The 22,862-nt window shown below is 39.1% G+C and overlaps 1 protein-coding gene across 2 annotated transcripts in view; it reads right to left on the bottom strand.

Moving 5' to 3' along the window:
- Positions 1 to 405: 405 nt before the first annotated feature.
- Positions 406 to 22,862, bottom strand: part of LOC131992801 (cGMP-dependent protein kinase 1-like) — a 27,620-nt gene continuing 5,163 nt past the window's right edge. For both annotated transcript variants that reach the window (XM_059358492.1, XM_059358491.1), the window contains 17 exons: positions 22,208 to 22,307; positions 19,422 to 19,535; positions 12,754 to 12,859; positions 12,598 to 12,661; positions 12,384 to 12,461; positions 10,171 to 10,265; positions 9,405 to 9,470; positions 9,240 to 9,314; positions 7,956 to 8,052; positions 7,739 to 7,878; positions 5,116 to 5,205; positions 4,891 to 5,032; positions 4,648 to 4,811; positions 3,366 to 3,488; positions 2,395 to 2,457; positions 2,243 to 2,309; positions 406 to 2,167 (listed from right to left, as the gene is read on the bottom strand). In XM_059358492.1, the coding sequence (XP_059214475.1) occupies positions 2,069 to 2,167; positions 2,243 to 2,309; positions 2,395 to 2,457; positions 3,366 to 3,488; positions 4,648 to 4,811; positions 4,891 to 5,032; positions 5,116 to 5,205; positions 7,739 to 7,878; positions 7,956 to 8,052; positions 9,240 to 9,314; positions 9,405 to 9,470; positions 10,171 to 10,265; positions 12,384 to 12,461; positions 12,598 to 12,661; positions 12,754 to 12,859; positions 19,422 to 19,535; positions 22,208 to 22,307 (1,683 nt within the window). In that variant the 3' untranslated portion in view covers positions 406 to 2,068. The remainder of the gene's footprint in view (positions 2,168 to 2,242; positions 2,310 to 2,394; positions 2,458 to 3,365; positions 3,489 to 4,647; positions 4,812 to 4,890; positions 5,033 to 5,115; positions 5,206 to 7,738; positions 7,879 to 7,955; positions 8,053 to 9,239; positions 9,315 to 9,404; positions 9,471 to 10,170; positions 10,266 to 12,383; positions 12,462 to 12,597; positions 12,662 to 12,753; positions 12,860 to 19,421; positions 19,536 to 22,207; positions 22,308 to 22,862) is intronic.

Genomic DNA, 22,862 nt, shown 5'->3' with positions numbered 1-22,862 from the left:
TAACTTTATACTTCTACTTCACTACATTTTGAGGTAAATATTGAACTTTTTACTCCACTACATTTAGCTGACAGCTTAAGTTACTTTACAAAATATGACTGATTTAAAGTGATAAGACATTTTTTTTTTTAAATAAAATTGTATAACAGCATATGAAGTAATTAAATGAGCCTGTATTTTACAAATATAAAACACTGCTTATATAAAAGCATCAATACAAACTAGAACATTTCTAAAGAAATCACATAAATGATTAGGTTAATATTTTGAACTGCTTTTAAAATGGAAAAGAGGAGGTTTGATTTGATACCTTTTTAGTGTATGTGCGTCCAACACTCAAAAAACATGGAAACACGAAAAAAAAACATGGAAGAATAAGCCCAGTGAATAACATAGTTTGCTTTTGCAAGCACACTCAAATTTTTAATATTATATTTAGAATATATTTAACAATCTGAGTGGGTCCATTCTGCATAACGAGTACTTTTACTTTTGATACTTTAAGTACATTTTGATGTTGATACTTTTGTACTTTTACTTCAGTAAGTTTTGAATGCAGGACTTTTACTTGTAGTGGAATAATTCTGCAGTGTGGTATTAGTACTTTTACTTAAGTAAGGGACATGAATACTTCTTCCACCACTGTCCAGAAGTGATGGTCACTTCTGGCTCCAAAAAAGCCCAATGGCGACAGGCAAAATTCCAAACTTAAGGCTACAAATGAATGGGTGGCGCCATGGTGGCCACAACAACTTCTTTTAGACAGTTTATTGTATTTTGTGAAGCCTGAAGAAAGACACAATCCTCCTGATGCTTTCTGAGTATCAACAGGAAATACAAGGCCGATTAGACAGTGGCAGCTCAGGGACGGGGTTCAGCACAGACAAACAAGTTCAGAGAAAACGTTACTCTCTTTGGGGACAAAAGGAAAAAGGTTTCATGAGTGACAGCGTTAAATTGAAAATATAATTGGAGAATGTAGGACTTACTTTTGCTGTCGGTTGCTGACCAGATTTTTCTTCCCTCTGCTCATAAATGTCAGATGTTGGTAACTTGGGGATTATAGAGGAGCCCATCTGTCCCTGGCATATTTACCCCTGTGGTTCTATTGCTCATAATAAATCGACTCGAAATGTCATTTTGATATCCCAGCAGGCATGAGTACCTGAAGGCAGCACAACTCTCTGTCAGTATGAATGGATGTTGATGTTCTCATCTCACTCCACATGAAAGCAAGCATCTATTTCTTTAAGGCACCTAGCATGGACTGCAGAACAAGTTTTAAACTTGCAAAGAAGAAAACTAAATTAAAGAAGTACGGACCGAAAACTGAATCTACAAATCGTAGGATGTTGCATCCTGATTTTAAAAAAAGAAGTAATTTTTATTCGATGGACGCTGGAACTGAATAATGATCCATCTGGGAAAACAGGTTCTTCTTAGATGTTTAAAATGTTTTGAGAGGATAAAATCACAAGGTTTTTTCCACAGTACAGTCATTTTTCTTAAAGTTTAACAAATTATTTTTTGTAAAATCTACAATTTTATGCTGGAGATATTGCTACTTTTTTCTTGAAATGTATGACTTTATTTACGATGGCTTCTTTTCAAAATAATATGTCTTTATTTTCAAATTATTAATGTTTTTGGTTAAAAAAAAAAAATACCACTCTATTGATGTTTTATTCAACTTTTTCTCTAGCCCTATTCTCAACATATTCACATTTATTTCTTCAGATAGTACCACTTTATTCTTAATGCATTACAGATTTTAAGACTTAGACTTTATTCTTGATATATTAAGAATATTTCCAACATATTACATTTTTTTCCTCATACATTATAACAGCTTTTTACTCTAATGTATGACTTCTTGCTTTAAATATTTTAGTTTCATTCTTGAACCCTCATAATCTTTCTCAACAGTACCTTTAATCCTATACAATATATTTTTAATTTTCCACTGGCTTGCAGTGTCTTTGCGCTGCCCTTTGATTTTTCCATACAACAATTCATAGAAATAAAAAGCTCTTTCTGATATGGCTTCGCTTCCTCTCTCTGTTTCTTGCTAAAACTCAAGGTCCCAACCGGACTCTTCATCAGGAGGAGGGTCTTCTATGTCTTCTGGGAAATAGTCGAAGTTGCTGTTGTCCAACGGTCCGTCCACCTGGTTGAAAAGAGACAGACATTAAAGCTCTCCTCTGTGTCCTGTTACCTCACAGAGACACTGGAGGAAACCCACCGTGGGCGTGAACGGAGAAGCTATGGTTCCCTGGCGGAGGCCTTCCCAGTTGAAGCCTTCAAACCACCTGAAAGACAAGGACGTGATGTCATGAATACAGAATTATCTCCTGCAGAAAGCACTCACAGTGCTAAGCATCTTTACTGTCTCACTTGTGTTTCTGGATGTCCTTCACTCCATTCTTCTGGTTCCCAAGCCTCTCTGAAGGGTTGTCCCTGAGAGAAACACAAACACTCACATCGTCATGGAAAAAAAAAACAGCCTTCTGTTTTACTTCATCTGTTCAGTTAAGATAAGATAAGATCAGACTTTATTTATCCCGCAGTGCGGAAGTTTAGTCATCACAGCAGCTCAAGATACAGACACATAGAAAACAGAATAGGAAGATAAAAAATAAGACATATACATACTTTCTATACACATTATATACATACATTTCTGCTATTTGGCATTTTCTCTCCTAGCACCACAACAATTCTACTCCTCACTAGCACGTTTTGCTGCACTAATGAATCTTATTGCACTATACCTTGATTGTTCCCCTTTTTTGCCCCGGTAAGTCGCTTTGGATAAAAGCTTCTGCTAAATGACTAAATGTAAATGTAATTTATTATTAATTTACAGTCATGGAAAAAAAATTTAATGCCTGGTACAACTAAAGGTACATTTGTTTGGACAAATATAATGATAAAACTGATGATAAACTTTTATGTGATTATTTTGTTGTTATCATTATATTTGTCCAAACAAATGTACCAGGACAATGTACCAAGTCATTGAAGAAAAAAAGTGGTCTAATAATTTTTTCCATGGCTGTAGATATAGAAAACAGAATAAGAATATAAAAAATAGAAATATACATACATTCTATACATACATTTCTGCTTTTTGGCATTTATTATTAATATATCTTTTTTTGTGTTGGTTTTCCTGAGAGTAATTTGCATTGTAAAGATATTGCACATTGGAGAAAATATATTTTAGCATGTTAAATAGGTTAAATAGGTTGTTGCATGTAGTAGTAATGAATAAATATATTTAAATATATGCAGAGATATACACAGTACAGAATAAGTGGTATATGACATCTAAAATATAGGAAAAGTTAAGCTGTGTTGACAACCTGCAGAGCCGTTTGATGAGGTTAGCAGCACTCTTCGTGATCTTCTTGGGAAACTCGATCATGTCGATGCCTCTCAGGATGATGTTGTAAGTCTTCATGGGGTCTGAGCCTGAAAATGGAGGACTGGAAGGCAGAAACCATTCTTGTTAGAGGGAAAATTTGCAGATTTTCAAGGCTTTGTGTCATTGTATTGTGGGTAGTAGACACAGGTTAGTCCAACCAAACACTGAACAGACATTTTAATGAACAAAACGTTTAAATAAACTGTCACTAAGTGAAAATACGGTGAAAGGGTCAAAGTTATGAGACCAAACCAGTAACGTCCATTTAAAAAAAATGTATATAACCTAATTGACACGTTGTCGTGGATATGCATTGTTCTTTTTCTCTCCTGATGACGACTCCCCTTGTTCGTGACCTGTCAATCAAAGGTAGCCACGCCCCAAATCATATGATTCTTTATCTTCTATTTTCTTCTAAATGGGGCCATTATTTACACTATTAACATCAAATTGAAGATGATTTTTTACTAGCGATTGAGTGTTGTCCATAGACAGACAATCACACTCTCATTCACACCACGGGCAATTTATATATATATATATATATATATATATATATATATATATATATATATATATATATATATATAGTACAGGCCAAAAGTTTGGACACACCTTCTCATTCAATGCGTTTTTCTTTATTTTAATGACTATTTACATTGTAGATTCTCACTGAAGGCATCAAAACTATGAATGAACACATATGGAATTATGTACTTAACAAAAAAACTGTGAAATAACTGAAAACATGTCTTGTATTTTAGATTCCTCAAAGTAACCACCCTTTGCTTACTAGAATATAAGACATGTTTTCAGTTATTTCACACTTTTTTATTAAGTACATAATTCCACATGTGGTCATTCATAGTTTTGATGAATTTACAATGTCAATAGTCATGAAAATAAAGGAAACGCATTGAATGAGAAGGTGTGTCCAAACTTTTGGCCTGTACTGTTTATGTATATATATATATATATATATATATATATATATATATTGCTAAGTCATAATGTGCAGTTGTTCTGCAGTAGAGACAGTTTTACTTTTCCCTGCGAGAATTCAATTTGTTTTTCAAAGTGAGCAGATACTCAGGTTGTATCCTGAATCTGTATCTTCTCTACTTGATTTCATTAAGGATAACCTGGAAATGTCAGATTTTAACGTGTCCTCGTCACAGAAACATGCTGACAGTAATTAAACATGAAACATGCTGGTGTACCTGCCGCTGAGCAGCTCAAAGACCAGTATTCCCAGAGACCAGCAGTCGGCCGAGCTGTCGTGTCCTTTGTTGAGGATGATCTCAGGGGCCACATACTCAGGAGTCCCACAGAAAGTCCACGTCTTCTTACCCAGACCCACTTTCTTAGCAAAGCCGAAGTCCACCTGAGCAAAAGGAACTTTATCAGTATTTTACTTGGGGAAATATCTGACCCACATAGTTCCAGTAAGCATGTTTCCACACCAGCTTGGCGTATCCTCGGTGGTCCAGGATGATGTTCTCAGGTTTGAGGTCTCTGAAGATGATCCCTCTGGAGTGAATGAAGGCCAGAGCCTCAATGACGCAGCCGGTGTAGAAGCGAGTGGTGCCGTCATCAAATGATCCCCTGCAACAGAGCAAAAGGCTGACACTGAGGAGTCCCATGCTCTTTCAGATTTGAAAAGACCAACACACGAGAGAATCCCACACCTGTCTCGCAGCAGCGTCCACAGCTCTCCTCCGAGACAAACCTCCAGCAGCATGTAGAGGTACTTGGAGTCTCTGAAAGTCCGGTACAACCTGCAGGAAGACGGCGTGACAGACAGGCAAATTCACAAATTGTTGCCAAATATATTCGCCAAATTATATTCTGCGTTCATTGGCATATCGGTGACGTCATAGTGCATCATTTGTTTTCTATGAGCAGCATGCATGGGAATTATGTAACATATAATATATTTTTCGCCTTTTTCCTGATGGTCTGATGATCTGAACAAGTCGCAGAATTGTCCGCAAGTTACTTTTTACAGTCACAAAATCTAACGATAAAGCCGCCAACACTGTTCACGGACAGATTGCGTGGCCTTTGCAGCCACAAAACCTGCACAAATAAGACAAAAAGAAACTGTGCAAAAGCAACATTTATACTTTGTCACATGGAAAGTTGCACTTAGCTGAAAAATCTTGAAACTTTGTAGCTTTGTTTTATTTTGTCAGTTTTTAAAATCATTTTTATTCAGCCAATATACACCACTTAAAATATGTTGGCATAATATTGTGCAGCACAGCCTCACCTACTGTATATATACAGGGGAGTAGAAGTGCTGCTCTTTAGATACTTCAGGTGTACTGTGCATACTTCATCTCTTAAAGGACTTATTACATGTGTGGAATATGGTTTCAAAAATATAAAATGCAACCACTTTTGGGTTTGTGCAAATTAAAATGCCCAGCAGTGATGGTGCATGGACTGTGTAGATTTAAAATAAATGTGTCATGATCCCCTCCTGGCCTTCCTTCCTACTGCCAACTCTGCTACAGTGCAACCACCCTCACCTGATTTAAACCCACACTTTCTACTCAGTCTCTGCTTATCTCTTGCACATTTACCTTTGGATTGCTTCCAGGTTTCGACCCTGCCTGTCCCTGACCCTTCCTCGTCGTCCCTGACCAGGTAACCAGATCAACTTTCTGTCCCTGACTCCTCTGCCTGCTCGCCCCTTGTCTGTGTCCTGCTTTCTTGGATTCCCTCCTCGGAGGTTTCTGATGGAGAGTTGGACTGTTTTGGCTGGCTCTGTTGTGGACTATTTACAGTAGTGATGGCGAGATGAAGCCTCATGAAGCATTGAAGCTATCCCTCCAATTGGTTTACATTACATTACATTACATTACATGTAATTTAGCAGACGCTTTTGTCCAAAGCGACTTACAATAAGTGCATTCAACCTGATGGTACTAGACATAGACCATAGGAATCGAGTAAGTACATAACTTTAAGAGCCAACTGTCATTGCTAAGGAGTGCTATATGTTAAAGAAGAAAAGAAGAGAAAAGAATAAGAGTTTTTTTTTATTTTTATTTTTTATTTTTTTTATATATATCTGTTAGATGACCATGACTTAACCGAGATATTGTTGGAAGAGATAGGTCTTCAGCCTGCGGCGGAAGATGTCCAGGCTGTCTGAGGTCCTGATGTCGGTGGGGAGCTCGTTCCACCATTTGGGAGCCAAGACAGAGAAAAGTCTGGAAGTGGTTTTGAGGCGAGTTGACCCACACAGGGTGGGAGTCGCCAGCTGTTTGGCTGATGCAGAGCGGAGAGGAAGGGCAGGGGTGTAGAGTTTGAGTTTAATCATGGACCGAAGCTTCATGGTGCCTCATTTGCTCTACTGCGCCATCAAGTGGACAATGGCGCAAATTAATCCTGATGAAGCTTCGATCCATGAGTGAATAACAACATGGCTTTGGTGTGTGAAGCTTTGAAATTAATTGTGCTTAAATGATGAAATGAAATGAATGCCAATAAACAAATACACGTATTAATATAGTGTCTGTTTTTCTGATTGAATCATGGCAGGGACAGGAGGGAAAGTTGAAACAAATTGGGGGGTGGGTTGTGATTTGGATGTGCTTCAATGTCTTTTCCATTGTAGTCCTTCAGTGGCACTCTTTTCTTGAATATTTTGGGCTTTTCTTTAATAGCATTGATTTCTGTCATGCTGATCAGGTTCGCCTATGCACCTGTATCAACCCTTAGTGCTACTATAGCTCCATTTATTTGAAGTGACACAAGTCATGTGTCTCCTTTTCCTGAACACTTGTCATTTTCCTCTGTGTTCTCCTGCAACAACAACTTTTCCACCGTGCTGGGTTTCAGGCAGTTTCTTTACTTGGAGATAATTTCGCCTGCTTTTGAAAATACCCTTTCACAGGGCACAGATGCACCTGGGGTACAGAGGAATATAACAGCAAGTTTGTAGAGATTTAGACAAACACTTTTCTGCCTTTCCAAATACTCCAGGGGGTTCTCTCTAATCTTCAAAGATTTAGTTCGCCAAGGTATTTCTGGACTTCCACAGTTGCTTCCGCAAATAAATGTGCAGTAATGTATCAAGTCCGCTTTTCGTTGGCCCTTATATATTGAATCAGGCGGCAATAAGCACGGTACAGCCGGCTCACGAGGCTTCGAACGTAGTTGCAGGACAGAGAGATACAAAAGATCCTTCTCTCCTACAGCCATCAGGCTGTCTCATTCTAACAGAGATAACAGACTCACTGAATTTCCTCTCGGGCATAAATAAAGTAATTTTGAATTTGAATGAAACGTCAGAGTAACCTGATGATGAAGGGGCTGTGAGCCTCCATCATGATGCGGCGCTCCGACAGGATGTGGCCCTGCTGGCTGGTGTCCATGATGTGGCGCTTCTTCAACACTTTGAGGGCAAACGATCGGTTGGGATCGTTCTTTAGCTGCACCTGAGCGCAGAACGAGAACAGCAGGTGTTTACACATCTATATCAACTGCTGTAGCACATATACAGATACATACTCACCAGCTCCACTCGACTGAAGCCTCCCATCCCCAGAGTGCAGATAATGTTCAGATCACTCAGTGACACACTGGAGAAGAAGTCTGCCTCCGCCTGCAGTCTGCAGAGAACACAGGAGGACACGTTACATAAAGAAACCACTGAGAACTGTCCTCTGCTGCCAGAAGGGGTCCAGTTAGTTCAGGACCTACACCAGTCATGTTAAGACCCACATGGAGATCAAAATTTGACAAATTTCAGAGATTGAGCAAGAGAAAATGTGCATATCGACCAAAAACTAAATTTAAGGAGGCATCAAACTACTGCAGAACAAAGCATTTTGTTCTGTCGAATAGAAACAGTTGAGTGAGTTATTTTAACTTTTTCAGGGAGGAATTTTTGCTGTTTCCTAGTTTTTAATGCACAAATTGATAATGTGCATAAAATCACATGGATGGAAAAGCTGTCAGTTTCCTCCAAAGACCTCCTGACATATATACACAAGATATGCAAGATGACATATATATATACATATATATATATATATATATATATATATATAAACGACCTAAACATCTTATGTGAAGTATAGAAATGAATGAATGAAAGCCCTTAAAAAGTAAATCGAAACAAAAAAAATGTAATGACCCAAAAAAAAAGTTATATAAATTAAAGGTTAAAAACCTTAATAAATGAAAACAATACAGGTCTAAAAACCTTTGAAAAAAAAACCATAATGACGTATTAAATATTTAAAAAAATGTATATATATACAGTATACGTGCGTGTGTGTGTGTGTGTGTGTGTGTGTGTGTACACTTCTAGGTCATTATGTTTTTATTTTTACATTTATTTTTAAGGGTTTTTTTTAGACCTTTTTGATTTTATTTATTATTAAATGTTTTGCCTTTAATCCATATTTAATATTTTTTGTAAGATTTTAAGAACATAATTTTTTTAAAAACCCCTTATGAGCTGAAAACAACGTTTTTTTCTGACTTTTTAGAGATCCGTGGTTCTCACAGGACAGCCATGCTAAAAAACACACGATGATCTTAAAGAAGATGCAGATTAAACTACCCAACGGGTTATTAAGGAGTTAAAATGAAACACCAGATAGTAGTGGAGGAGTTTCAGTGTATCACTACATTAACTTCAGTAAAGGTTTTTTATATTTAGTCTGATGCTAAATTAGAATAGCTGCAGTGTTTTCTTCTTGCTCATGGTGTTGGTGACCTTGTGCAGCAGCTGTTATATAAAACCTCTTCTCACATAATAACAGACACTCAGTAATCCTGGTGAACTCACTTGGCCTTGACCTCGTCGCTGTCGTACTGCTTGTTGTTGACATCATCCAGTCCTCCGATCAGCTGCTTGAAGGACCTGAAGGACACAAAGACGTCTTTTAGAGCAAGCTGCAGACTCCACCGCCGTTAGAAACTGATGTTCACGGTAACAAAGAGCCTGACTCACTCTCTGTCGATGACCAGACATGTGACGTCTCCCACGGCGGTGACGCTGGCCGTCCGGACGTCCTCGCTGCAGAGAGACGTTAGAGATCAAGTTGATTACTCAACGAAGAGGAGAAATAAACTCTGTTACTCTGTTAAAGTGCTGCATTCAAAGTCCTGCTGAAGATAAAGTATGAGCATGTAAAAACACTTGGATTTCACACCAACACACACCTACACACACACACACACACACACACCTACACACACACACCTCCACACACACTCTCTCTCTCTCTCTCTCTCACACACACACACACACACCTACACACACACCTACATACACACCTACACATACACATACACACACACACACACCACACACACACACCTCCACACATACTCTCTCTCTCACACACACACACACACACACACACACCTACACACCTACATACACACCTACACATACGCATACACATACACACACACACACACACACACCTCACACCACACACACACACCTCCACACACACTCTCTCTCTCTCTCTCTCTCTCTCACACACACACACACACACACCTACACATACATTTGTATCACTGCATTAACTTCAGTAAAGGTTTTTTATATTTTTTCTGATGCTAAATTAAAATAGCTGCAGTATTTTATGAAGGATTTTAACGTGATATAACCAACATAATTCATAGAGATACTAGAGTCGTTTGAACAAACACTGTGGAGGTAAAAAAATGTAGAAACATGTTGAAGGATGATTGTGTGTGTGTTTCACCCTTTCAAGGCCTGCTCTCCGAACCAGTCTCCTTTGGCCAGCGTCTTCACCGTCACCTGCTCGTCACTCGGTGAGTTCTGCTGAGAGACTTTTACCTGTCGACACCACAGCACATTTTGTTTTAGTCTTCCAGGCCGACACTTTCTTTCTTTCTTTTTCTGTCCCTGAGCTGAATCCTCCTCAGAGGTTTCCTCCTCTCCAGAACAAACAGAGCTGCTGATTAAAACCAGTAAAAACACTGAATAGAGCAGTTTCACGTTAAAAATCAGTGTTTCTACAGGAAATCCTGGAGGGGCAGCGAGCCGAGCTGACATCCAATTCAAATATCTGAGTCAAAAACCACCAAGATCATAAAAAAGATGTGGCATAAAAAGTCAATTTATGACGCCACAGACAAAATGCACCATTACTGTGAATAAAATGACAGATTTTTGAGGTTTAAACTTTATTATGATTATGTTAATACACAACTCTGAAATGCATGAAAAAACTGTAAACATCCAATTGCCAGATTAAGAGAAAATTTGGTGATAAAGAAACTAGTGTCATCTGCGTAAAAGTTTAAATTACAATGTGTTTGTGTGGGTGTTTTATATTTTTAGTAATATTTTTAGGACAATAAATACAAAAAATCACCTCAAAGCTGAAAATAGTTGTTTTTTATGACTTTTTGGATAAACGTGTTTTTTCACAGAACGGCAAATTAATTTACATAATATATAAATATAATATTTTAATAATATTTTACAATATTTTGTAATAATTTGTACTCCCAACTAAGAACGCCCCTGCAGCCTCAAAACTGAAACGTTTCAAAGGTTGACTCCTTGGATTACTCTGATTTTATTTAACTCAGGTAGTCAAAATCTTTCTAAAAAAGACCCCAAAAAGAATTTGTAAAAGTGTATTTTGGATCTGAAATGAATCAAAAGCAGACTGTAGACTTCTAATAGTCACTTAAAGAGAAGATTTGATGATGAAGAAAATGGTATCATCTGTGTAAAAATTTAGATTACAACATGGAGTGACAGAGATTATACAGAGAATAGATTTTTTTTGGGTTAGTGAATTACTCTTACTAAAGTTATTTTATTACACTACTAATTAACTGTCCCATCTTTCACCTGTCGTCATCACAGCAGGTTTTATTTTAATCTTCCAGGCTGACACTTTCATTCTTTTTTTTTTCTGTCCCTGCGCAGTGATGCAGCAGTGAGGCAACTCTGAGTGCTCTCTCTGACATTGGAGTCAGCTGCTGCACAGACACGACCACTATCACATTATCCTTTTTACACAAAGTGCATCTGTCTTCTGGATTTGATTTTGCAGCTGCATGTGATGTCTCAGAAGCTGGTTGGCGTCCTTACATGCACCTTCATAAGTTACAACTGCTCCCTGAAGGATTTATCTTATAATATAGGCCTAATGTGTGATTTAAGACCCTGCAAGTCGATTTGTGTCGTAGACTGAAATTTCTTCTCCCAGCTAAAAAGTAGGTCAATAAGAAAAAACGTGCCATATGAAGCCAAAATAAAGCGATTTAGTTGTGATATTATGTCAAAAAGTGAATCAAATGATGCTGAAATAACTACTGATGTGTAAAAAGTCTGGGTAGATGCTTTGTCAGGTCTGTCAATTTCTGAATGAAGTCTGGTGAAGCATAGCTAGGCTGCCTGCCACATGTTTTATTAGTGACATAATGAGCCTCAGAGATGCAGTTTTTTCATTATAGATTATTTACTCTTGTCTTGGAGTATTTCAGGTCCATAATTCAGACAGAATCAGGAGCTCAACAAGGAAAAATGGGCTGTATGAAGGCAAAATAAAGTGATTTAGTTGTGATTTTATGTCGAAAAGTGGATCATAAAGATGCAGAAATAACTCCAACAAAAAGTCTGAATTGATACTTTGTCAGGTCTGTCTGCAAGAACACAAGAACACTGCTGTTAGGATGATTGTTTTCTGAATTGAGTTCTGCACGATCAGAGCTCTGCAGGAGATTTTTACTCTACTGAGTGACCTTTTCTAGTTTTTAAGTCGAGCCCTGCTGGTTGTATTTACTGGCCGCGGTTCATCAGGTGATCCTGATTGTTGGACCCTGGGAGACTAGACTCAGTCCTAAAAACCAGCTGATTTCCTTCTCCCCCTCTGTTAATTGCACTCCTTTCACCTCCTAACGAGCCCTTCATTCACTCGTCATGCTCCTTCCTCACCTGTCCTTCGCTGATGATGAAGAATGTGTCTCCGGTGGCTCCCTGACGGATAATGTAATCACAGTCGCTGTAATGAGTCTGAGAGAGGGCAGAGGGAAGATGTGAATCATGTGTACGCCTCACATCACCCAGTTTATAACAGATGGCAGAAACAGATACTGTACTGTGTCTCTGTGGGCTTATTATAGAAGAAGTGTTTTTGAAAAATCGTCACCTCCTCCAAAACATCAGCCAGTTTGCTGAGAATGTCCTCAGGTAGAGACTGAAAGGAGGGAACGCTGGGAGGAGAGTTTAGAGCGAGAGATGTGAGTCATTCTCATGTGGAGAGCACTTCAAACAGTGAAGTGGTGAGCATATGTGTGAGCTGTACCTGCGGAGGAAGTCTGTGTACTGGGAGTGTTTGATGAGGCCCGTCCTCATCATGATGGTCTGGAAGCCCTGACGGTCAATCGCCCAGAGCTTGATGTCGGTCAGAGCTGCAGACAAGGGACACAAGGGACACTTTATATCGTCAGCATTAAACCTCTGAATATGTCAGTTTCTGCCAACAGGCGTCTCTCAATCACAATAATATTTAAAGACAGTTTGGTGACGTAGCATACAGAGGTGGGGAAAAAATCGATACAGCATAGTACCAAGATATTTTGCATGGCAATATTACTGTATTTCCTCGAATAGTAGCCGGGGCTTCTATTAATAAAAAATCAGCTTGGGACCCGGCTAATAATAGGGGCAGGCTATCATTTGAAGGAGGCTTTTAAAAATCAAATTTACCAGAAAACAGTAGAAATTATGAGAAAAAAGTAGAAATTACCAGAAAAATGTAGAAATGACTAGAATAGAGTAAAATTACCAGAGAATAAGTCAAAATTAACCAGAAAAAAAGTAGAAATTACAAAAAAAAAGTAAAATTTAACAGAAAAAAAGTAAAAATTGTGTGTCAGGATATCGTGTTGGGGAGTTGTGGAAATAATGCTGCAAAGTTTGGCTTTTTTTTCTGTTTCATTCTCATTCTCACTGCTCTCATGAAACATTGAGAGCAGTGAAGCTTGTTGTTTGTGAAAGTTTGATAAAATGCTGCAGTTGTTGTCGTCCATACATGTTTGATATCAGTTCAGTTCAGTTTGACTGAATACTTTGTTGGTCAGTCTGTGGGTTTGACTCTCATTGTGGAGAAATAAAAAGACTGAAGTGAGATGAATGCACTGAGAATTTTCTCTTATTGGACAAAACAATTCTTGATTGAATATAATTTTGTGGACACAAAATGCAGTTAAATAAACAGTTGAATCTCAATATACTGTATCAAAATTCTCACCATATCGCACAATGCTTAAAATCACAATAATATCTTATCGTGACTCAAGTATCAGGATAAAATCATATTGGACTCAAGTGTTGCGATAAAATCGTATCATGGGGCCGAGGCGCTGATTCACACCTCTAGTAGTTTGCGATCACGGTCAGTTTCTCCATCAGTGTTCATAGTTCAGGAGCTGAATCCTCCCCAGAGGTCTACTCCTCTCCAGAACAAACAAAGCTGCTGATTAAAACCAGTATTAACACTGAATAAAGCAGTTCCGTGTTAAAAATCAGTGTTTCCACAGGAAATCCTGGAGGGGCTGCGAGCCGAGATTGTTTGCTTAGCTTGTTCTTCTAATAACTGCAGATCCAGACGTCTGATGACTGAAATCCTGCATCTGGTTAGAATATCCGAGTCAAAAACCACCAAGATTGTGTAAGATTGTGTGGCTTAAAACTGGATAAAAAGTAAATTTATGACGCCACAGACAAAATGCACCATTACCGTGATTCATGGATTAATGATATAATAACTGTGGATGACAGCTGGTACAGCTAAATAAAGTGACATAAAGTGGTTTAATGTCAGAATCTCTTCATTCTACATGTGTCATTTAAAATAAAGTGTTTGCACTAACCAGATCCTGTTAAAAACATTAAATTCTGCTCCTCAGAGACACTGTGAAGACATGATTGATTCTGCTGAGACCAACAGTCACGTGACAAATATTCACTGAAAATCTGTTTACACAGAGCAGAGAGGAGAGGACAGGAGAGGCTGTTTACACAGAGCAGAAAGGAGAGGACAGGAGAGGCTGTTTACACAGAGCAGAGAGGAGAGGACAGGACAGGAGAGGCTGTTTACACAGAGCAGAGAGGAGAGGACAGGAGAGACTGTTTACACAGAGCAGAGAGGAGAGGACAGGAGAGGCTGTTTACACAGAGCAGAGAGGAGAGGACAGGAGAGGCTGTTTACACAGAGCAGAGAGGAGAGGACAGGACAGGAGAGGCTGTTAACACAGAGCAGAGAGGAGAGGACAGGACAGGAGAGGCTGTTTGCACAGAGCAGAGAGGAGAGGCCAGGACAGGAGAGGCTGTTTACACAGAGCAGAGAGGAGAGGACAGGACAGGAGAGGCTGTTTACACAGAGCAGAGAGGAGAGGACAGGAGAGACTGTTTACACAGAGCAGAGAGGAGAGGACAGGAGAGGCTGTTTACACAGAGCAGAGAGGAGAGGACAGGAGAGGCTGTTTACACAGAGCAGAGAGGAGAGGACAGGACAGGAGAGGCTGTTAACACAGAGCAGAGAGGAGAGGACAGGACAGGAGAGGCTGTTTGCACAGAGCAGAGAGGAGAGGCCAGGACAGGAGAGGCTGTTTACACAGAGCAGAGAGGAGAGGACAGGAGAGGCTGGAAGCATGACAATATGTAAAATGCAGCAGAGGGTAAATGCTTAGAAACAAGAGTTTAACAAAGACAAACTCTGGAAAAGATTAAAGTGAACTAGAAGAGGACTTTCTTATTGTTCCGAGTGACTGTCTCATTTCTTTTCGTGCCTTTAAAAGTGCTCTCTCTCTTTCTTTCACTCACTCTGACGACATTGAAGCGACACAAGGACACTCGCTGAGAGGCAGACAGGGGAGAGAAAAGGTGAGTTCAGAACCTCATTTAGAGATAAATGGATTGTAAAGAGATCCTTTCTTTATACCTCACACAGCCAAGAGAGAGAAGAGATGTAAACAAATTCTTGTCAGAGATGCCAGGAAAACACGCAGTTTTATCAGTCGGGTTAGGCATCCCTCCAGAACATCAAAGTGACACACACACACACACACTCACACACAGAAATGGGTTTGACACGGCATTTAAAGCCAATCCATCACCTGAAGCATGACTGTCAGCAGGGAAATAAAGGGATTTAAAATGCAAAGTGTAAACAAGCAGACTGTTGCAACGCCAACGCAGAGGTGAAAAGTTTAAGGTTTATCCACAAAGTTTTCCACTTTAAGATGCAGTGAAATAAAAAGTTTAGTAAGTGTTGAAACCTGGGTCCACTATCCGTCCCCTAAAAACGAGCCCATGTGTCGTTGGAACAGCAGCTTGAACCCTAACACTGATTCACCCCTCTGACAATTGCTGGAACAATCTGGTCTGTACCGATGTTTGGCCCAGGTTATCTGGTATGATGTGGTCTGAGTGATCCAAAACTCCGCCACCAGTCCAGGCCCTGACAGCACATCACCCCCACCCTCATCCACCTTGACTGGGCGTGTTTCCACTACGTACTTTCTGAGTAGTTTTTGGAAAGCGGCTGAGTGTTTCGGCTCCGCCCACTAGTTAGTTCCCCCCGGCCTCTGTTCCCATCCAGCTACTTTTGTAGCGGCTAATAGTCATGTTTCCATGAGGTACTTTTCCCTCTAGTGAGCCGTTATGGGTGTGTCTTGGGAGAGAGGATCCAGTTAGAGGCTCAGAAAGTACCTGCCTCGGGTACGTACTTTCTGAGATACTACTGAGCGGCAATTTCGCACCTGTGATTCATTTGCAGACTGGACACTGAGGGGTTAACATCTCCTGCTCTGACTGCAGCAGGGAGAGACCGCTGCGGGAGGACTGGGCCGCTTGTGAGTGCTTTGGGACGGCTACCTGCTACTCGTTAAGAAGAGTAGGAACGAGTCTCCAAAAGTCTCTAATAACTCCAGAAAAAGTCACTATTTGTCACTTGTCCTTTTTTTGTAAAAGAGTCTCTAGAGGGGTCTGAATATTTTAAATTTAGAGACAAAGAGTTTCTAGAATCAAGGCACTAGAGTTGTGAGTGTTGTTAGGACCAGGCATTAGGTTTAGTTGTTTTTCTTTTACACATTTTCGCACCACACTTAGATTATTCCATTTGTTAGTCACACTAGTTTATGGGTGGCTGCATTGATGTATTTTTGTTTGTGTATATTAAATGAGCGTTGTAGATTAAATGAGCGTAGTAATTTTCATTTATTGTGTTTGCTTTGACTAGAAAGATGCGGGGGAAAACGGAGGTAGGAAGACTGTTTTGGTTTGTTGGTTTAATGAGTTGGCGCAGCCTATTGTTTACTGCCTCACCTCATTTGTCAGCCTGAAGAAGGTTCACTTTTTGTTATTCCTTGTGAAATTTGCTGTTAATAAGTGTCTTTGTTTGCCAGAGTACACCAGCGTTGTGTTACTTCCCCTTATCCCTAGACTCCAACTTGGGTTGTAACAGAAAACGAGGAACAATAAATATTCTGGGCTTCTTTTTAGAGTTTTTTCTTTCCGCGCTGTACAGCAAGTTGTTGCACTACATCAGTTTCTGTTTGTTTACATCCGTGTTCCCATGAGATCACGTTAGGTGGTGTGTTGCTTTCCCTGTCACAACAATCCTAACAATATCTCATAGTGTGTGCATGTTTGTACCTGCAAAGACTTTCCTGGTGTGTGCATGATGGAACCTGGTTTGAAAATCTGTATTCTGAGCATGGCCTTATATAATTACATTTTTAGTTAGTGCCACCTTCGAGTGGCCATAGTAACTATGTAGGACAACGTGCAAGTAGCGTAACGTGAAAGCAAAGGGGGAAGCGAAGAAGTGCTATCAACAACGACAAAGTCCACTTCGGCCAGATAGGACACAGGAGAGCAGTCTTGTCTGTTATTTAATATTATTTGCCTAATCCGTGTGCTCTACACCACCTATGTAATCCAGTGGTTATGTCCTTGAATTTAACTTTAAAGACAATATTTTAACAAGTAGTTCTGTTGCCTAACCCTTATACTCATGGCTCAGCCTCTAAGCATTTAGCTCATAGAGACTGAAGACAAACCTGCACGAGACAGACAAAAGACCAAAAATAGACACAAAATTATCAAAAAAAGATGTAAAATGACAAAATGACACAAAAAAGACACACAATTACCAAACATGTCACAAAATCACCAAAAAAAGATACAAAATTGTGTCGTTTTGACCAAAGGCACATATGGGTCATTATGGGTTGTTCGTTTCAAAATGACAAAAAGACCAAAAAAGACATTTGGGTAGAAACATTTACAGAAAAAACAGCATTGCAGACCCAATCCAAAGTCTTTCACCTGTCCCGGGTCTCTACTATGGAAGTGATTGGAGATGCAATTTACCATGAGTTGGCAGAAGTAGCTGTAAGCAAGTTAGTGTTGAATATCAATGTAGGTGTGCACTATATTTAGAATATTTTCACAGCTTCAGATTGCTGTTACACAGCCCTTACTGACAGGAAGCCGTTATATCCATCTATTCTCTATTTAAAGCCACCAGAACACTTTAACAGCAGCAGCAGTTTTATCTCACAGAACAAGAGAGATTCTGGTTCACTGCTGCCCAAGTCGATTAGTTTATATGTTTTATTGTGTGACTTTGGACTGACTAACAGACTAACGGCAGGAGACCTTTACCTCCCGTATCCTGCTGGGTAAAATACATAAACTATATAAATAATGGATGTAGTGACCGTGACGTCTCGTTGGTTTGTGGCCTGTTTGACGCATCAAGTTCAGCATTACAACCGTCGCCATCTTGTGTCGCCATCTTGTTTCCAGCAGACCATATGTGGACTGTGGAGGAGCGAGATGGATCTGATCACTGACTACAGCCTCTCTACACCTCAACCTGACTGACTCATGTTAGCATCAACTGGACCATTAACTGGGATGGTAGTTTGGGCAAAAAACAAAAACAAAATGTATGTTACTTTGTTAGTAACCTGTTAGTCCAACCAAACGCTGAACAAGACGTTTTTAATTAACAAAACGTTCAAATAAACATTAAGTGAATATTCAGTGTGAAAGTGTCAAAGTTATGAATGGAGCTAAATGCTTCTGCAGCCACCGTCAACGCCCCCCTGTTGGAATTTTTGGTAGAATGCAGCTGAAGGCACTTCCTGTTTACCTCACTGCTCAGACTGCCCAGGTTGCCGCTTGGTAAAATTAGCCTACTGTTTTTGTCAATGGAGTTTGCTGGCTTTGAGGAAAGCCAACACAATGTTCTGTAGCATTGGAGTCAATAAAGTAGCTAATGTTACCGTGGAAGTTTCCACTCTCGGTTCAGCCAGAAGTTACAGTCATAATTCATAAGATATCATGCATCCTCCAAGGTTCAATGAATGTATCTTCAACCAGAGATCATATGCTTTTGAAATTGATGAAAGATATTCATGTAACAGCTGAGCCTTTGCAGGTCAACTTCACCTGATCCACTCTGAGCATTTCTGTTTTATTCATTCAGCTTTTGAGATATCAGTCTCTGAGGTGAAAACACATTTGACAACATGTATTTTTAAAAGCATGAGGAAAGTGAGGAAAAATATGTTTTTTTTGGTGTGTTTGGAGTGTTTTTGGGCCGGAGCGGCCTTTTAAAAGGGAAGACGACTTTTAGAAAGATGGGTCTTTATTAATGAGAGCAGAGAGAATTAGTGTGCAGGGGCGGCTGCTCATGGACGACCTTCACTTTCCATTTGTTGCTGGATGAATAAATGTTACTGCACCATTAAAGTGTTCCCGCAGCCTGAATTTATTTCACTTCCAGCAGCACAGCAGTGGCCTTCTCCGGTGCTGGCGAGGTCACGGATTGGACAAAAATCAGGAGCAATTTTCCCCATTTCTGAACCTCAAATTGCTGAAAAAAATAATGTTCTGTATGCGGGGAAGAGCTGGTGTTCAGTCATGTAATAAATGTGTGTGTGTGTGTGTGTTTACCTGTGACAGTGGCTGTGCGGGTGCAGTTATACAGGATGGCCAGCTCTCCGAACACTTTCCCCGGGCCGATGGTGCACACTTTCTTCCCTTGTTTACTCACCTCGACCAATCCCTCTGAAACACACAAACACACTGACAATCTGCTGCACTGATAGTGGGGGTTTAACCTGATTTACAATCTGTTTAATATGTGAACACCCAAATTACATCCACAGTCACCAAATATTCAGCTCTGATATTATCATTTTATTTGCTTTATTCTTGGGTCAAAATGCAATTATTTATTCTGTTATTTATTTTTCTTTATATTTAAACATTTTCATATTCAATGATTTCTTTTTTTATTGATCTCTTTATATTTCCACAATTTCATAATAGTAATAAAAAATTTGATTTTTATAGCGATTTTTAAAAGGTACTCAAAGTAAATAAATAAATCTATTTATTCTCTTATTTCCCTTTATATTTTACCATTTTCTTATTATTTTTATTTTATTTTCTTATTTCTTATTTTATTTATTTCTCCTTATATTTTAACATTTTCTTATTTCTTATTTTATTTATGTCTCTTTATATTTCCCCCACAAAATTCAAAAAATTACTTATTTGTTATTTTGTTTATTTCTGTTTATATCTTCATGCCCTCTCTGTAAAGCTACTTTGAGTATTTTTAACCGATCAATTGTTATTATTATTATTATTATTATTATTATTATTATCATTATTAGTATCTCCACCATTTTTATTTACTTTATTTATTTCCCTTTAGATTAATCCTTTATATAGTTGCAATTTTTTTTCCCTTTTCTTTTACAGATATATTGCCCTTGTGGCACTTCAGTGACTCCACGCACCTTCACCAGCTGCAACATTAACAAATAAACACACGTATCCACAGAGTGAGAGCAGAGATCAGCATGTAAACAAATCCATCCCCACTAAACCGCTGAAGGAGAGAAGTGAAAAGAAAGGATTGAGCTCGTGTCGAGAGCTTAAGGAGCCTGAGCTGAACAGAGTGGCTTCAGCAGAGTGTTTCGTTTTGACGGAGACGACACAAACACAGCCGCGTGAAACACTCGCTGTCCTTGAGAGTGACGATTCCAACAAAAGAGGGGTGAACGTGTCAAGAACATATGACAGAACTGGAGTTTTTGTGCATGTATCTGTGCAGTCTGTGTGTGTGTGAGCAGCAACTTTTATTACTCCATACACACAAAAACGCCTCCCAGACGATGACCTCACCATGATATCACCTCAACTAAATGGCACATTATGTGTCTCCTTCTGCTATTTTCTCCACATTTTACTTTGTGTCACCTAATGTCTCTGATGGAGGCTCTGTCTGTTTACTCGGGCTTGGTGCCGGCTATTTTGCAATCTTGTGTTGTCCGCGCTCAGACAAATGGGCTGTCTGTCCATATCAGTCCAATTCAGTGTTTCACCTCGCATTACTTCTGTGCCAATGAGCAGAGCAGGCTGGAGCAGAGGAGGAGGAGGAGAGTTTTTGATGCAGCATGGAGTGTTTTTATGTCTATTCAACACAAAAAATACTGAATCTATGGATTTAATTTTCCACCAGTCTCCTCTTTACAGACATGCCCACTTTATACTATTAACCACGAGTCTCCTCTTTACAGACATGCCCACTTTATACAAGTTTCCACTTTACAGACATGTCCACTTTATACTTATAACCATGAGTTTCCACTTTACAGACATGCCCACTTTATACTTATAACCACGAGTCTCCTCTTTACAGACATGCCCACTTTATACAAATCTCCTCTTTACAGACATGCCCACTTTATGCTAATAACCATGAGTCTCCTCTTCACAGACATGCCTACTTTATACAAGTTTCCTCTTTACAGTTAAGCCCATTTCATACAAGTTTCCTCTTTACAGACATGCCCACTTTATACTAATAACCACGAGTCTCCTCTTCACAGACATGCCCACTTTATACAAGTTTCCTCTTTACAATTAAGCCCACTTCATACAAGTTTCCTCTTTACAGACATGCCCACTTTATGCTAATAACCATGAGTCTCCTCTTCACAGACATGCCTACTTTATACAAGTTTCCTCTTTACAGTTAAGCCCATTTCATACAAGTTTCCTCTGTACAGACATGCCCACTTTATACTAATAACCACAAGTTTCTTCTTTACAGACATGCCCACTTTACACTTCATTGCAGTAAGAGCATTTTTAAACTTGCCCTCATTGTAAAAAAAAGTCAGAACAACAACTGTTTTCAGCTTTGTGACGACGACTTTGATTGAGCTGATCCAAGAGCATTTTTAAAGGGTTTTAGTTGAAGAAGTAGGAACATAAAGGAACGCTGCATCCTTCAGTTTATCACAAACACTCAGCATTCAACACATCCAGGGTTTAGAGTAAAAGTGGTTTCCACTGGACAGGAAGGAGATAAACAAAATGTCATTTGCAAAGTAAAGCTGCAGATTCAGGTGATAATTCTCCGTCGTTATATATCATTATGACAGACTCTTTTCATGCATCATTCTATGTATAAAAAGTATTTATTGAAGCTGTTTGAGGTTTTAGACTTCTAATTGTGCAGCTTACCTCTGTTTTATATGTTTGTAAAATTTGTGTTTTAGACCAAACGAGACATTTGAAGACGTCATTTTATGCTCTGGGAAAGATAGATGGACATTTAGCACATTTATCAGTAATAAATACATCCATTACAATATCATCTGAAGTGTGTACAGTTTGATGGAGCAGCAGTGTGCAGAGAGACTGAGCAGAGCGAGTCTTACCCTCCATAACGTAGACTGTGGAGCCGTCATCGCCTTCCTGGATGACGCAGCAGCCTTTGGTCAGACTGGTGGGATGCATGCAGTCCATGATGGTGAGAATCTGCACACACGAGCCCAACAAATGCTTTTAAAACTCATACACAAGAGCCGGAGGATGGTGCGTTAAACCTCTGAACCACAGGCAGTTTCAGGCTGTTATTTGTCTTATTTTGCTTCTGTCACATTCTCCTCTCTGTGTCCTTGTTTTTCACTGCAAGATATATATAAAATCTCTATAAATCTATAAGACCTGCAGCTCTATGGAATCAGCATGGCTAGAAGTGGGAACAACTCAAACATGTCTTTGTGAAGAATAACAGATTGAATTACAATTGGAATAAAACTGAATTTATAGATAAACAATTTTTTCCACTTGCCCACAAGTGTCACGAATGTTGTGAAAATAAAAATAAAATAAAAATAAAGACGTAACATCACCAAAAAAATATGTAAAATGCATAGAATATAAAAAGATAAAGTTACCAAAAAAGAAAACAAAATTTCCAAAAAAATACATAAAATGACAATAAAAACACACAATTATCAAATAACAACATAAAATGAGCAAATCAGTTTTCTCCACATATTGTTCATATTGAAGTATTGTCATGTTTGC

The sequence above is a fragment of the Centropristis striata genome, chromosome 19 (genome assembly GCF_030273125.1).
Source record: "Centropristis striata isolate RG_2023a ecotype Rhode Island chromosome 19, C.striata_1.0, whole genome shotgun sequence".
Lineage (NCBI taxonomy): Eukaryota > Metazoa > Chordata > Actinopteri > Perciformes > Serranidae > Centropristis > Centropristis striata.
This window is presented reverse-complemented; position numbering and strand designations above follow the sequence as displayed.